The sequence below is a fragment of the Podarcis tiliguerta genome, assembly GCF_965153285.1.
Source record: "Podarcis tiliguerta genome assembly, chromosome: 13".
NCBI lineage: Eukaryota > Metazoa > Chordata > Lepidosauria > Squamata > Lacertidae > Podarcis > Podarcis tiliguerta.
The window spans coordinates 23,358,416-23,372,413 of NC_139546.1; the positions used below are offsets into that span (position 1 = coordinate 23,358,416).

Genomic DNA, 13,998 nt, shown 5'->3' on the forward strand with positions numbered 1-13,998 from the left:
AGTGATACCTCAGGTTACATACGCTTCAGGTTACAGACTCCGCTAACCCATAAATAGTACCTTGGGTTAAGAACTTTGCTTCAGGATGAGAACAGAAATTGTGCTCCGGTGGTGCGGCAGCAGCAGGAGGCCCCATTAGCTAAAGTGGTGCTTCAGGTTAAGACAGTTTCAGGTTAAGAACAGACCTCCGTAACGAATTAAGTACTTAACCCGAGGTACCACTGTACAGGTTACATATGCTTCAGGTTACACACTCTGCTAACCGAGAAATAGTGCTTCAGGTTAAGAACTTTGGTTCAGGATAAGAACAGAAATCTGGTTCTAGCAGCGCGGCGGCGGCAGGAGGCCCCATTAACTAAAGTGGTGCTTCAGGTTAAGAACAGTTTCGGGTTAAGTACGGACCTCCGGAACGAATTAAGTACTTAACCCGAGGTACCGCTGTATTAGCTGTTTTGCAAGTGAGTCTGATAAAGCTGGGTGTTTTTTTGCCCTGTCCACGTATCTTGGTGTTCTGCACCTTAGCCTCTCCTTAGGAGACAACAAAATGTGAGAGCTGGTGGCTGTGCAGTGTCACAGAATAGGGCTCAGATGTGGGGAATCCAAAGTTCACATCCTTAGTCAGCTGCTATGAAGCTTGCTGGGTTCCCTTATTTAAACTGCTATGTGCACAGTGAGTGTAGCATAGGACAGCATAAGTACAATACAGCAAGCACCTACCCACTGCACATCTGCCTCCAGGTCCGCATCCCAGCTCCACAACAGATATCAGAGAGAATGAACTGCTGCTGTCAACAAACCCTAGCATGGGTCAGTCCTCTGGCTACCACAATGGTGAGAACAACCCTACTGGGGAATATCTCAACACAGCCTCATTTGATTTTAAATCTGGACAAAACACCCGAGGCACCATGTTCAAAGCAAAGAACTTCAGAATCACTGTTTCTGCTGCACATCTCAGCAGAATGATGCACCTCACCTATGGCTGGCATCTGACCAAAGACCCACACACACTTTGGAATGGTAACTAAAGTCAGAGGAAGTTATGCTATTTGCAGAAATTACTGCCTCTAGGTCCTTGAAGTTTTACAGAACTCCATGCCAACTCTCCCACTCCCCCACAGAAAATGTAACTACTGTACAAGTCGTAACTGCTGAATACTTGTGACCTTTTCTTTATAAATATTCTGGCATGTAGGATTGAGTAGCTCCAAGTATGCACTCTTCTCCTGCACCCTCTCACAAGGAAAAAATACTTTCCAAAACATAACTAAGACGGAAGAGCTTCTGATCACGTATAGAGTGCTTTTCCTTTGTGCATCCTATGCAGGCATGGGCAAACTCCGGCCCTCCAGATTTTTGGGACTACAATTCCCATCATCCCTAGCTAACAGGACCAGTCGTCAAGGATGATGGGAATTGTAGTCCCAAACATCTGGAGGGCCGGAGTTTGCCTATGCCTGATCCAATGCCTCCTCAACTATCTAGTGCCCTGAAATCTGGTGCCCTGCATGGGGATGGCAATGATGAGGCCTGAGGGAATCATATGGTGTGCAGTCATTTGACAGGAGAGAAATTTGAGCTTTTATTTGGGCTTGCTGGTTTGCTTACATGGCATCTGGCTTTTTCAAAAAGAAATTGAATAAATTTGGTGCTCTCAAGTATTGAGATTTCTGAGATCGACTACAGTTCCAATTATATATATGCTACAGATGTTGCGTCTACAGAATCTATGTACTCTAGACGTAATCCAAAATAAATTTCCAACAACTCTTATGTTTACCAGGCAGTGTACCAGCTGCTGTACTGAGAATGGAGGAAAGCCTGGAATTCATTCTTTATTGGCTGCAATTACAGAAATTGCCAGATAATTACCCCCTCCCTCAAATTCTCAGTGGAACGTTTACTTGCTTGAAGTTGACATAAACAGCTTTCATATGCTGCAGTTGTCAGCATTTCAAGAAATAGATTGAACTCCAACAGCATTAATTTTGGAGTACGATTGTCTCCTGAGGTGTAGAAAACTGTGGACCAAAGTGCTAAGAAAATAAAATCCTTCTGTTAAATGCTCCTGTTTAAAACTGAGAACCATTCAAACTATTTGCTTTGCCAAATGGTATTATCTGCTTGCATAAAATCATTCAGTAAAGGTAGTTTCATGTATTAATACTAGGCGGTTTTCTGTTCTCATGCAATTGTGATTTCAAGCAGTGGGACATCTTGATAGAAGATTCTCAAGCCTTAATCAATCAGCAGTTATGTGTACATGGCCTAACTACAGTTTAGGTGAACATTGTTCCATATATCCTTTGTGAACAGAGAATACTGCCTAATATGGAGTAAGTTTATTGATCCATCTAGCTCAATATTGTTTGCACTAATTGGAAGGGACAGCCCTACCTGAAAATGCCAGGGACCGACTCTAGAACCTTCTGAATGCGAAACATGGGCTCTATCCCTGAATTATTATCCTTCCACATTTATATCCATTACTGGATAAAATCATACAGGTAGATCATTAAAAAGTACACCTAGATTAAAGGAAGCTTTAAAAAAGTTGTTTTTGGTATCAGAACTAGACAAATCAGTTACCTATAAATTGGCATTATTTGAGTAGCCAGGCCTCGAGATGTGGAGGCCCAGAAACAATAGAACAAACCCCTACCACCACCATTTCCCCCCAGATTGTCACATCTCTTGCAATACGAATGTGAGCAAGGTCACTGAATATAAGCTGATCATTTTGCTGCTCTTTGGCAAATCTGTTCATATTTCTAACAATGATGCCCTGTTTTCTTGAACCGTAGAATAACGCATAAATATTTTTAGGAAGGTTATTTATATATCTCTGTTGCTGGTTGTCTAATTCAAGCGTTGCTTTTTAATGACCTATGGTTGTATACAAATAAAGATTGCCTGACTGGCATGACATTGGAGACAAACAGAAAAGCATGCGCACAAACACACCAACATTTTGCAAGGTGCATTTGGCAAAACTTCCTGGATTATTCTTATTCAGGGGTGGAGATGTAGGGAGCAGCATAGTCTGCATGCCTTTGTTTTTTCCATCACAATGCTTTCATCAAGCATGCAGAGGAATACATTAGAAATTCAGTCGCTATGTTCGTGTACCCAGAGAACTCAGCAGCATTCTCCAACCTCCTGACCACAGCTCATGGGTACTTCAGTTGCATTTGCAAGCAGGCAGTCTCAAATTCAGTCCTCGGAAACCCCAATTAAAACCTGCCTGAGCCAGGAGAGCGGCTTCCATACCCAAGAGCATTCTTAACAACGCAGGAGATTTGCTGGCAGTCAATCGACCAGCATTCCCCACCCTCAAGTGAACAATTTCATTTTTATCACGTTATCCCACACATCGTTCATAAAGTGGAAACAATGGCCCCTCCTGTTTGCTTGGGGTGTTTTTTTTTGCCATATGTTGAAAATAGCAGACCATTTTATAGAAAAATATTTCCCAAGGCACGCCTGAGCAAAGGAAAAACAAATGTTTCCAGTGTTTGAGAGTGATGAGTCAGTTGTGCATGAAAAGTCTCTATTTCAAGCAGGAGCAAAGCAAGGGCATTTGCCCATATTACTCATATGACATCTGCTTCAGAGATGCTCCAAAACTTTTAAAGTTTTGTGCTGTTTTGGACGTGAGCCACTGCATGAGGAAGATGTATGGACTTTAAAATGTTTGTCAAAGTACAGAATGTTTACAAAAAGCTCTAGAAGTCTAATTGCTGATTAGAAGGCTGCAGTATTTTTACAAAAAAACACACACCACAAAACACTGTTGGATGAGAACTTTAGATGTTTATGCCTTAATGTGCAAGCATTACAAAAATAAATAAATCTTCCCTCTCCAATGGTTATAGTGTAGTAAGTATACAACTAGGTCTGGAGAGAATTGGGTTTAAAGTCTGCTAAACCTCAAAGCTCATTGAGTAATCTTGACCTCGTAATACTTTCAACCTAACCTATTTCACAGGCTTGGGGAGAAACACACACACAGTGCACATTATTGCCCTAAACTCCGCTGGTAATCAGTTGGATAAAAATCTAAGATACCAAAAAAAAAACATTTAAAGCTTTTCCTTGACAGAAACTCTATACTCTTAACAGGTACATGACAGGCAGAAATTCAACCTATAAAACTTTGCTCACGAGGAAGGGCTGGAGGTGCAGGAAGCTGCACCTACTAATTTCTCCTCAATATACTGCTGTTAGGCACAGTGCCCCCAATGAACAAAAGTAATCATGAGGACAAAAAGAGTAATAAAAATAAATTCTACTCACAGCACAAATAAGTCCTTTTGCCTACAGGTCTTCAGGCATCTCCAAATGCACAGAAAATTAAGTGATACTTTGTTCCTTTCTGTACAGTGGTACCTCGGGTTAAGTACTTAATTCGTTCTGGAGGTCCGTACTTAACCTGAAACTGTTCCTAACCTGAAGCACCACTTTAGCTAATGGGGCCTCCTGTTGCTGCCGCACTGCTGGAGCACAATTTCTGTTCTCATCCTGAAGCAAAATTCTTAACCTGAAGCACTATTTCTGGGTTAGCGGAGTCTGTAACCTGAAGCGTATGTAACCTGAAGCGTATGTAACCCGAGGTACCACAGTATTGCATTCCGTCTCAGTGGACTTCCCTCACTTTTACAACTTCCATAGTTTCTCCTGGGGGGACTTCTGTCCTGCACCTTAACAAGGCCTGTGTTACCCAATTCCCCACAGGAAACATGAGATTTCATGAAGGAGACTAACCAGATGATTGTGCAATGGCTTTGCATCTAAGCCATGCTATATAAATATTATTTCAGCCTGTACGGACTCACCAGGAGAAGGACATGGCCTCCTTTTGATGCCAAACGATTGATAAGACTGGAGGAAAATGGTGGCAAAATGGGGGTGGGGGGTGGAATTATAACCTGAACTGTACAGCATCAAGAGACGGAGCTAAACTTATCATTAGGAAGATACTTGCTGCAGCAGACCAAACACTTTATCATGTTTATTGCTCTCTTCGCTTATCGTAAAACTACCAATACAGTGGTACCTTGGTTCTCGAACTTAATCCATTCTGGGAGTCGGTTCGACTCCCGAAACCGTTTCAAAACCAAGGTGTGACTTCCGATTGGCTGCAGGAGCTTCCTGCACTCAAGCGGATGTTCAGCTTCCGAAAAACATTTGCAAACTGGAACACTTAATTCCGGGTTTGCGGTGTTGGGGAGCTGTTGTTTGACAACTAAGCCATTTGAGAACCAAGGAACCACTGTATACCTATGGGCATGGCTGACTCAATACATTTTGGCACCCAAGGCAGATCCCACAATGGCACCCCCTTCCCTGCCAAGGAAGGAGTGTGGGAAGAAGGGCCATATAAAGAAGAAGGGCAGGAAGGAGGGGTGGGAAAGATCAACAGTGGGATCTGCTGCTCCAGTGAATCCTGCTACATGAGGTGGTCACCTTGCCTCATGAGTGGGCTGGCCCTGCCTATGGGAAATCAACAAGGATATGAATTCTTCCCAGTAACTGGTGTTTAGTGGAACACTGCCTCCAATTCTGGGAGCAATATAGCCATCATGACTAGTAGGCAATGTATAGCCTTATCTTGTCCAGTCCCCCCTTTAAAACCACCCAACTCAGCAGCAATCACTATACCTTGCGGTCAAGAAGTGTGCCTTTCTCTGTCCTGAAGCTCCCACCGCTCTGTTTCATTGGATTCTGTTGTTAAACTCTACATTCTAGTATGAGGAGATTTTCTCCCTGAACACTTTCTCCACAGCATAAGCCACCCTTCTAATCTGCTATTTCTAAACCGAAAAAGCTCCCGAACATTGTAGCTTTTCCTCACAGGGAAATTACCCCAGATCTCCCTAAACATTTTGGCAGTCATTTTCCCGTGCCCTTTCAAGTTCTTACGCATCCTGCTTTTCCCCCCACCTCAGAGCCCCAGTGCGATTTACAATGATGCACGTTTTCGTGACTTGCCTACTTTTCTTTACGCTATAAAGAATTTAGTGGGACGGCAATGTTTAGTGAATTGGTCACTTAGTTAAAACACACACACACACACAGCTTGGATCTCTAATTAATCAGCTGAAACTCAGTACAACTAATCTCTTATCAGGTAACAGCCCTGATAATTATGAATCAATGAAAATCATAGGATTGTAGAGTTGGGAAGGATCCTGCAAGTCTGACTCCCTGCAATGCAGGAATCTCAACTAGATCATACATGACAGACAGCCATCCAACATCTGCTTTAAAACCTCCCATGAAGGAAGGAGTGTGTCCATCTCTCGTGGGAGTCTGTTCCACTGTCGAACAGCTCTTTTAGATACATCAGTCACTGGAGCGGGGGGGGGTGTGTGTGTGTAAAGAAACCATTTTCTGAGGCGAACCCTTTCAACCGCCACGATCACAAAAAACGCAGGGCGTGACGTCACCGGCCATGGCACGCCGCCGCCGCGACTTACGAAAGCGGTCGCCAAAATGGCGGCCACTTAAGGCAGGCAATCCAGCGAACCTTGCCCGAACGCACCACGCCGGCGCGGGCCCTGTTGCTAAGCAACGCCACCCGGCCGGGCGGAAGAAGGGAAGGCGGGCGCCGCGCACCTACGCAGTGGCGTCATCAGCGGATGCTGGTGGGGGGTGGGTTGGTTGCCGCTTTGCCGGAGCAGGTCCTGCGGCTTGTTTTTGGTGCGGCGTTTAAAGGTCTGCGGCGGCGAAGCCCTTTTCAAGGTGCGGGGGGAGGCGGCGCGGCGGGGCAGGGGGCGTTGAAAGGCGGTTAATACGGGGAAGCAACGCAATGCGTCATGGGAGAACGCGGGGCCTAGTGGAGGAGGGGAAGGGTCTGCCCTGTCCTCTGCGGTTGTGGGCGCGTGATACTCGGCTTAGAGCCAGTGAGGGGAGACAAGGGGCAGCCTGGCTGCGTCGGTGGGTCAATTTAGGCGGGTAGGTCGCCTAATCCAAGGTCCCCTGGTGGGAGGGGGAAGCAGAAGATATTATATTTGAATGTGTGGGGGTGTCATTGGGTTTCAGGGGCCTCCCAGGGGGCGAGCTGGTTTCTCCCATGGGTGCCTTTGGAGAGGAGGAGAAGGAGGAGAGGGATCTCTCTAGCACCTGTGGGGACGTTTAAGAGTGTGGGGAGGAGGCCGGTTTCATGTTGGGGTTGATACCTGGGGCGTTGCCTTCTTGTGGGCAGGCGGCGCTGGATGGATAAGACGATGGGATGGTGATGGAGGAGCCACTTGCTAACCCATTTGTTTCTGAGAAGTAGATGTCTCCTGCTGTTTGTTATCTGTTCCCTCTTTGGGGAGGGATGGGGGTTGCTGTTCATGTTGTAATGTGGGGTGACAGCAGCTTCCTGCCTTTGTGTTAGGTATAAGAAGATGGAAGGCACATTCCTGCTTGCCAAGGGGGTGAAATAAAGAGAAATTGCCCCAGTTTTGATGGGGTTGAGTGAACATGGGCCTCTAGCACACAGCAAGTAGATGCATTAAAGTCAGTTACAAGAATGGAGAGGGTTCCTTCTCCTTCATGGAGAGTTCTGCAAAGGGGAAAGAATGTACAGTACTTCACTTTAAAAAAAACTGAGGTGGGGGAGCTCAAGAGACAATAAATTGAAATGGGGATTCTAGCCTTAAGGATTCTTTAGATTCCTGTCATCCAGCACTTACTAACTTTATTAATGCATTGATGTTATTCTTCTGACGTGAAAGCGTGTGATCGAGCATGACATTTGATTCGGTTGCTGCACCTTAGCTTGTATAAAATAATAATTGCAACTTTTCTTGGAGTTGGGTCTTACAAATTTGTCAGGCATTTGGGCAGATAAGCTCAAAGTTCAGTCATACTGCTGCTGTGGTGCCCTTGCAATGCCCCCATCTCTTGTTGAGTGGCTTATTGGAGTAAGATGCCAGAGTTAATTTGTAGTTTATTTTTTGGAAAGGCTCCTAGTCTCAGTAATTGTTAGCATTCAGCATGGATAATGTGTGTTGCTTTTTAACTCTTGCTGCTCAGCCATCAGTGAGAAGTAACGTCTGTGTGTTATTTTCATTGAATTAATTATGTCAGAGCTTTCAAAACTTTTCATGTTGGTGACACACTTTTTAGAAATGCATCATTTCACAACACAGTAATTCAGTTTTACTAGCAAACTGGAGATTAAACTAACCCCTTTCCAGCCCTGGTTGGAGTGTGGGGACTGTTTGTGCAACACACCTACACACTGCAACCGACACACAGTTTGGGAAGCTCTGAACTATATTATAGCAAGCTATATTTTCACATGTATTTCCCAAGTACCTCTCTCTTTTGCCCACTGATCAAAAACCAAGTGGACAGTAGCAACACCATTCCAATCATTGATGCATTAAATACTTACAGCATCAGTAGCAACAATACAAAAGTATGGACTGGATAAATCTCTACATAGTGTTTTGCCTCAGCTGTTTGAAAAAGACTTTCCAAGCAGAACAAAAAAAATGATTCACTTTTTTTTTAAAAAATCTGCATTTATATGTTAATAAGTTGAAATATTTCTGGACTCTGATTAGGCCCATATCATTCTGATGTGGCATTTCTTATGTCTCAAGCCTGACATTAGTGGTTCACTTTCTGTTTTATCAGCATGACTGAGGAGACTGCAAAACCAACCAGACTTTACTTTCACTGGATAATCTCTGTGGACTATGACATCCGGATGTTCTCCCATCCCTTAGTGAAAATAAGCTCTGAATCCCTATGCGACCAGCTAAATCTGCTGCAGTGCTGTGTAACAGTTTTTCCCTGGAGATGGCTGTCAGCTGATAGGCTGCTGCTTGTGTTTCTGGGGCAGCAGCTTGCAGAGGTGCCACATGATGGGCAGCTGGTCATGAAGCATTAGCTGGAACTGAGAGGTGAAATTCAGAGGCAACAGCATTCTTTGAGTGCTGCAAAGTAGGGGTTAGTTGTGTGTGGCGCATAAAAATGAGACACCATGGAATAGGCTTTCCTTTTTTACAGTTCTTAAATAATATTTTCAGAATTTTTATGCTCTTCTCTTAATTCAGTTTGAGGTGTTCCAGTCCTAGTTTTCAATCTCCTTGAGAGAGAGATATAAATTAATCTACAATATATGCCTTCCATGTACCCCAAAAGGTACATAACAGAATTGATACCTTTCTGGTGAGTCTTACATTTATCCTCCTTTTTCTTTCTCTTAAAGGCAAAAGGATTCTCACCCTAGTTTGTCTGGCTCTTCTCTCTCACTATGGGGGAGCTCTTCCGGAGTGAAGAAATGACCCTTGCGCAACTTTTCCTTCAGTCTGAAGCAGCGTATTGCTGTGTCAGTGAACTGGGAGAACTTGGGAAGGTCCAGTTTCGAGATGTATGTATCTGGCCCTGTTGGTCCACACCATTCTGTTGCTGTTTGTGACAACTGTTACCTATGCTCAAGGCTTTCTTCCCCCATACTAGGATATAACTGAAGCATCTTTAGATTCTTTGAAGGTATTAACTATCGATGTTGCTGCCTTTTGTTGTGAGTGATTGTTCCGTGCCCTACAATGATCAAGTATTAAATTTCATGCTTGCCTTCATCATAAGGTCCTAGTACAGGTTACAGCAATTTAAAAATAAATTATTAGAAACAGTGTGAAACAAATTGCAATCGCAAGAATAGGATGGGTCCTGAAAATATCTCAAGTGTCAAAGGCCAGGTGAAAGAGGTACGTCTGTAGCATACAACAAAAATCATACAGTAAAGGTGCCAGGTTCACCACTGTAGATGGGTAATTCTATAACAAAGGGGCTGCTGCAGAGAATGCTTTCTCCTGGGCTGCCACTGCTCTCTGATCCTCTGAGGGTGGTGGAACTAACAAATGGGCTCTTTATAGATCTTTTATTGATCAGGTAGCAATCCTTTGCATTTTCTCTTTGAACAGTTAAAATGTTCATGAGCTTTCTGTGACATCACACCAATATAGTTAATGGTACAGAAGGGTTTGGAGATGGGCAGCAACTGGTTTTCAGTCACTGCACACATGTGATAGAAATTATGTTTTGTTCTTATTGACAGCTAAACCCTGATGTGAATGTGTTCCAGCGTAAATTTGTCAATGAAGTCCGGAGGTGTGAAGAGATGGACAGGAAACTTAGTATGTCATTGCTTTCTCTTGCATGTGCATAGGCCAGGCATAGGCAAACTTGGCCCTCTGGACATTTTGGGACTACAATTCCCATCATCCCTCACCACTGTTCCTGTTAGCTAGGGATGATGGGAGTTGTACTCCCAAAACATCTGGAGGGCCGAGTTTGCCTGGCATAGGCTGATGGGGCTAAATCAGTCTGGGATCCTTTAAACCTCTCCCCAGATTTCTGTGGCTATGCTAAATAATCTGCATATTGTACATTGTTGCAGAAATTAGAACAGGATCCAAACCACGAGAATATGATATACAACGTGACATGATCGTTAGCAGCATAACAGATAAAATAGAAGGAAAAGATTCCAATAGCAGCTAGCAAAAGTATAAGATGTCCTTGTTGTGTGGAAATGAACCCATAAGGTCAAAATTCCTTAGTATAGGTCTGGGGAGAGTGACGTGATTATTTAGTCCTCATGCAATTGTTATTTATTAAGGCATGCTGCATCCATTCTACTACCATGAAATCAGAACAAAATATATGGTAGTAATCTACTTTCATTGACCTGTGGTTTTTAAACTATCATTTTGTAGATTATTTAAATGAGAAGAGATGTTCATAGTGGAGGTGTTTGTGTGGTCTGGTGGAATGGGGCATCAGATAATCAGTTGCACAAGGGAGGTATGCAGATCCGTGAGGCCTTCTCTCACGTATATGATATTACATGCTCTTCTTAAATCATCCCCTCATTACAGTTCTCCCCCTTTTTAGGGTTTGTGGAAAAGGAGATTAAGAAGGCCAACATTCCCATCACAGACACCGGCGAAAATCCAGAGGTGCCGTTCCCCCGAGACATGATTGATTTGGAGGTAAATAACACTGTGGCTTGTAAAATCATAGCACCTTGGGGTTTTGCAAGGCTTATTTTTCTTGATACAGGGCTGTGAAAAGTGAATATTGAGTGGGAAAATCAGATTGCAGAAGAAATAGCTGGAACTGGATGCTGAATAGTTTTACAGAAAAGTCTGGCGGAATATAATCATAGAATCATAGAGTTGGAAGAGACCACAAGGGCCATCGAGTCCAACCCCCAATACCCTGACATATTCTCCTGGTTTGTTAACCATGGTTCAGCCAGAGTTCCTTAGTCCAGACATTAACAAAGAACACTGGTTTAGTACTAGCCACGGTCTTTGTTCTGAAGGTGGTGCACAATAGGGGGTGAGGGAATAAAGTGTTTTGCTCCAGCACTTGTCCATGACTGCATAAGCAATCATCCAAACAGCCTTGATGGGAGCCCAGCTTTTATAGGTCTCTAGTTTTCCAATAAAGGGAATCATAAATGCATCAGCCAATGACAGTTTAGTGATTTATATAGTTATACAGTTTACTGATTTATATAATTTGTTCAAGGGCATCTCTGGCTGTTAAAGCTAAAAATAATAGTTCTTTAATGTAGAAGATTATCTCTGTTATAGCATAGGATTTGAATTTGGCTATAGAGAGATTAAAGGAACTGACAGTTTATACATCGAGGAAAAGATGCGTCTACTACAGCATGTTGACAGCTAATAATCAACTCACTTTCTCCTTACTTCTCTTTTTTCTGCAGGCAAACTTTGAGAAGATTGAAAATGAGCTCAAAGAGATTAATACCAACCAGGAAGCCCTGAAAAGGAACTTCCTGGAGCTGACGGAATTAAAATTTATACTGCGCAAAACTCAGCAGTTTTTTGATGAGGTCAGAATATCGGATGTTTTTGCTTCTTATGCAGCTGGGCCAGCTCATCACAACCTTCCACTTTTCTTCTTGAGAACGCTTGTTTAAGTTGCAGTTTTGGGCAGCAGTGCCTCCCCTTGATTTCAAGAAACTTCTACAAGTTGTTTTCCATCATTCATGCAAACATACGAGCTAGCCACCCCATAGCTTACATTATGTGCAATTGCTAAGTGTTCATGTCTAGGTAAAATATTCCTCTGACACCTGTCAGAATGGTGTATAAACCTTTGATCATGTAGAACCCCCAAAAGATTCCTGGGGGCATGATGGAAAAGGGCTTGGAAAGCAGAGCACCTATCCAGATTCCCAGTTGCTAGGATCAAAGTTTCAGTAATAAGGAAAACTGGATGCTAGGATACTTCCAGCCTCATTTCTGCTAGCTAGACAAGAAAGAAAAGTATGGATGCACAGTGATCTGTCTCCCTCTTTTGAATAGCACAATGTCAGAGCAGGTCACCAAGAGCTTTCCACAATCTGAGCTGTACCTAGGTATCAGGCTGGGAGTCCCTGATGGGTTTCAGACTTGCTGCTCATGCCCTTCAGATTTCTAGGCACCTGGGCAGCCAGTTGGCTTGGATTTTTCTAGTCCTGTTAGTCATTTAGGAAGGGTAGTAGAGAAGGTGGCAGAAGTTAAAAAATCTGGATCAGCAACTATTTTTGACACATCATTAAAAGAATGTCACTAGCAAATCCAAACAAATGCTTTAAAAAAGTCTGTGCTTCCAGGTGGTGATATGATGGCACTGAACATGTTTAGATTTATGTTCCCAAGATGGTAGAGTTATTGACTCAATTAAGAGGCTTTTTGCAACAGACCATGATATGTCATGTTCAACTTGGATAGTTGGAGCCCTGGTAGAGGCCTGAAACCTGTGGTCCAGTAGTGCTACCCTCCCTCTAATTCAACACTCAGAGAAAAATGGATTTGTTAGGTAAACAAAATGGGATCTTGCTTTCCTTCTTTGAAAAACAATGACAAGTTTTTTGCTGCCTCTGCTCTTGCTTTGTGGGTGATAATGTGGCTGCTTGGGGAATATGATCAATAATGGGTCTAAGCTCCTTGTCTTCAAATGTTGAAAAACAGTTTGTAAGCTGTGGTCGGTTGGGGTGGTGCCTCCTGGACACATACACACACATGAGTTGTGCTTTGGGTTTTGCAGCTGCCATCTAAGTGTGGAATTTGGTATTGGATGTGACATTCAGCATCCTGAGAATCTTGGCTTGTGTATATTTTAAACTGAGTGCCTGTTAAGGGTGCCAAGGTAGGATTGAAAGCAGTGTCTGGTGAAATCTCAGAATGTTGAGAGTAAATTGCACAGGATAAGCAAATATATAAGCAAAAATTTGCTATTTTCTCAGGAGCATCGATGGCCATAACCTAGCTTAATTACAAATGTGGCCTCTGGTAAAAATTAATTGCTGACCATGCTGATAGGGCCTTTCTAATGTTTCTGATATGATCCTTTGCTATTAACCATCTACCTAGCACTAAGGCAGGGGGCTGCATGGACAGCTTGTTCCGTATGAGGTGCAGTGCTCAAACGGTCCTCAAGAAATATTTGAAGCAGCTGGAGCACTTAGAAATGTGGCAGCTAGGATTAAGTGGATATGTTCTCAACTTCCGCCTTTGAAATAAAAATGAAGTTCCTGACCCTTCACAGTTGTGGAAAAACACTTGAACATGTAGTGTTTGGGGAAGCATCCAATCTTTGCGCAACAAGTGCTGGTTAATTTTACTTTGGCTCGGCAACCTGCATCTATGTGTGTAAATGTTGAGCTTTGTGTTGTTGTATGGCCAACTTAAGTATCATACCTGCTGAAGAGCAACCTTATGTTGGACCGCACAACACCAGCTACCTAACATTGAGTTTAGGTCAGTTACGTGATGATTTTGATTTTTGCCTTTTACCACAGCTGAACTTTTGTTTTCAGTACATTATCCAGCAAATGTTTTTTCCAAATTTTCCTACTTGGGCATTGCTGGAGTTGAAGTTCTTCCAAGTGCTTACTTGCACTAAATACGAAGCGTAAATGTGAACATTTACAGCAGGATCACATGATGGTGTGCTTCTTCATATAAAATAACA

General features: G+C 43.2%; 1 protein-coding gene and 1 long non-coding RNA gene across 17 annotated transcripts in view; one reads left to right on the forward strand and one right to left on the reverse strand.

Annotated features, from left to right (window-relative positions):
• The window catches only part of LOC310662055, a 359,048-nt gene that overhangs the window by 30,730 nt on the left and 314,320 nt on the right, over window positions 1–13,998 (reverse strand). The gene's annotated exons all lie outside the window — the stretch shown is intronic.
• The window catches only part of ATP6V0A1 (ATPase H+ transporting V0 subunit a1), a 41,622-nt gene continuing 34,064 nt past the window's right edge, over window positions 6,441–13,998 (forward strand). For 7 of the 16 annotated variants that reach the window (XM_083408556.1, XM_083408566.1, XM_083408569.1 and 4 more), the window contains exons 1-5: window positions 6,441–6,744; window positions 9,212–9,373; window positions 10,064–10,142; window positions 10,903–11,000; window positions 11,744–11,872. In XM_083408556.1, coding sequence (XP_083264682.1) covers window positions 9,257–9,373; window positions 10,064–10,142; window positions 10,903–11,000; window positions 11,744–11,872 — 423 coding nt within the window. In that variant the 5' untranslated portion in view covers window positions 6,441–6,744; window positions 9,212–9,256. Of the gene's footprint in view, window positions 6,958–9,211; window positions 9,374–10,063; window positions 10,143–10,902; window positions 11,001–11,743; window positions 11,873–13,998 lie in introns of all 16 variants that reach the window. The other 9 variants (XM_083408564.1, XM_083408570.1, XM_083408557.1 and 6 more) reach the window with 6 other exon arrangements.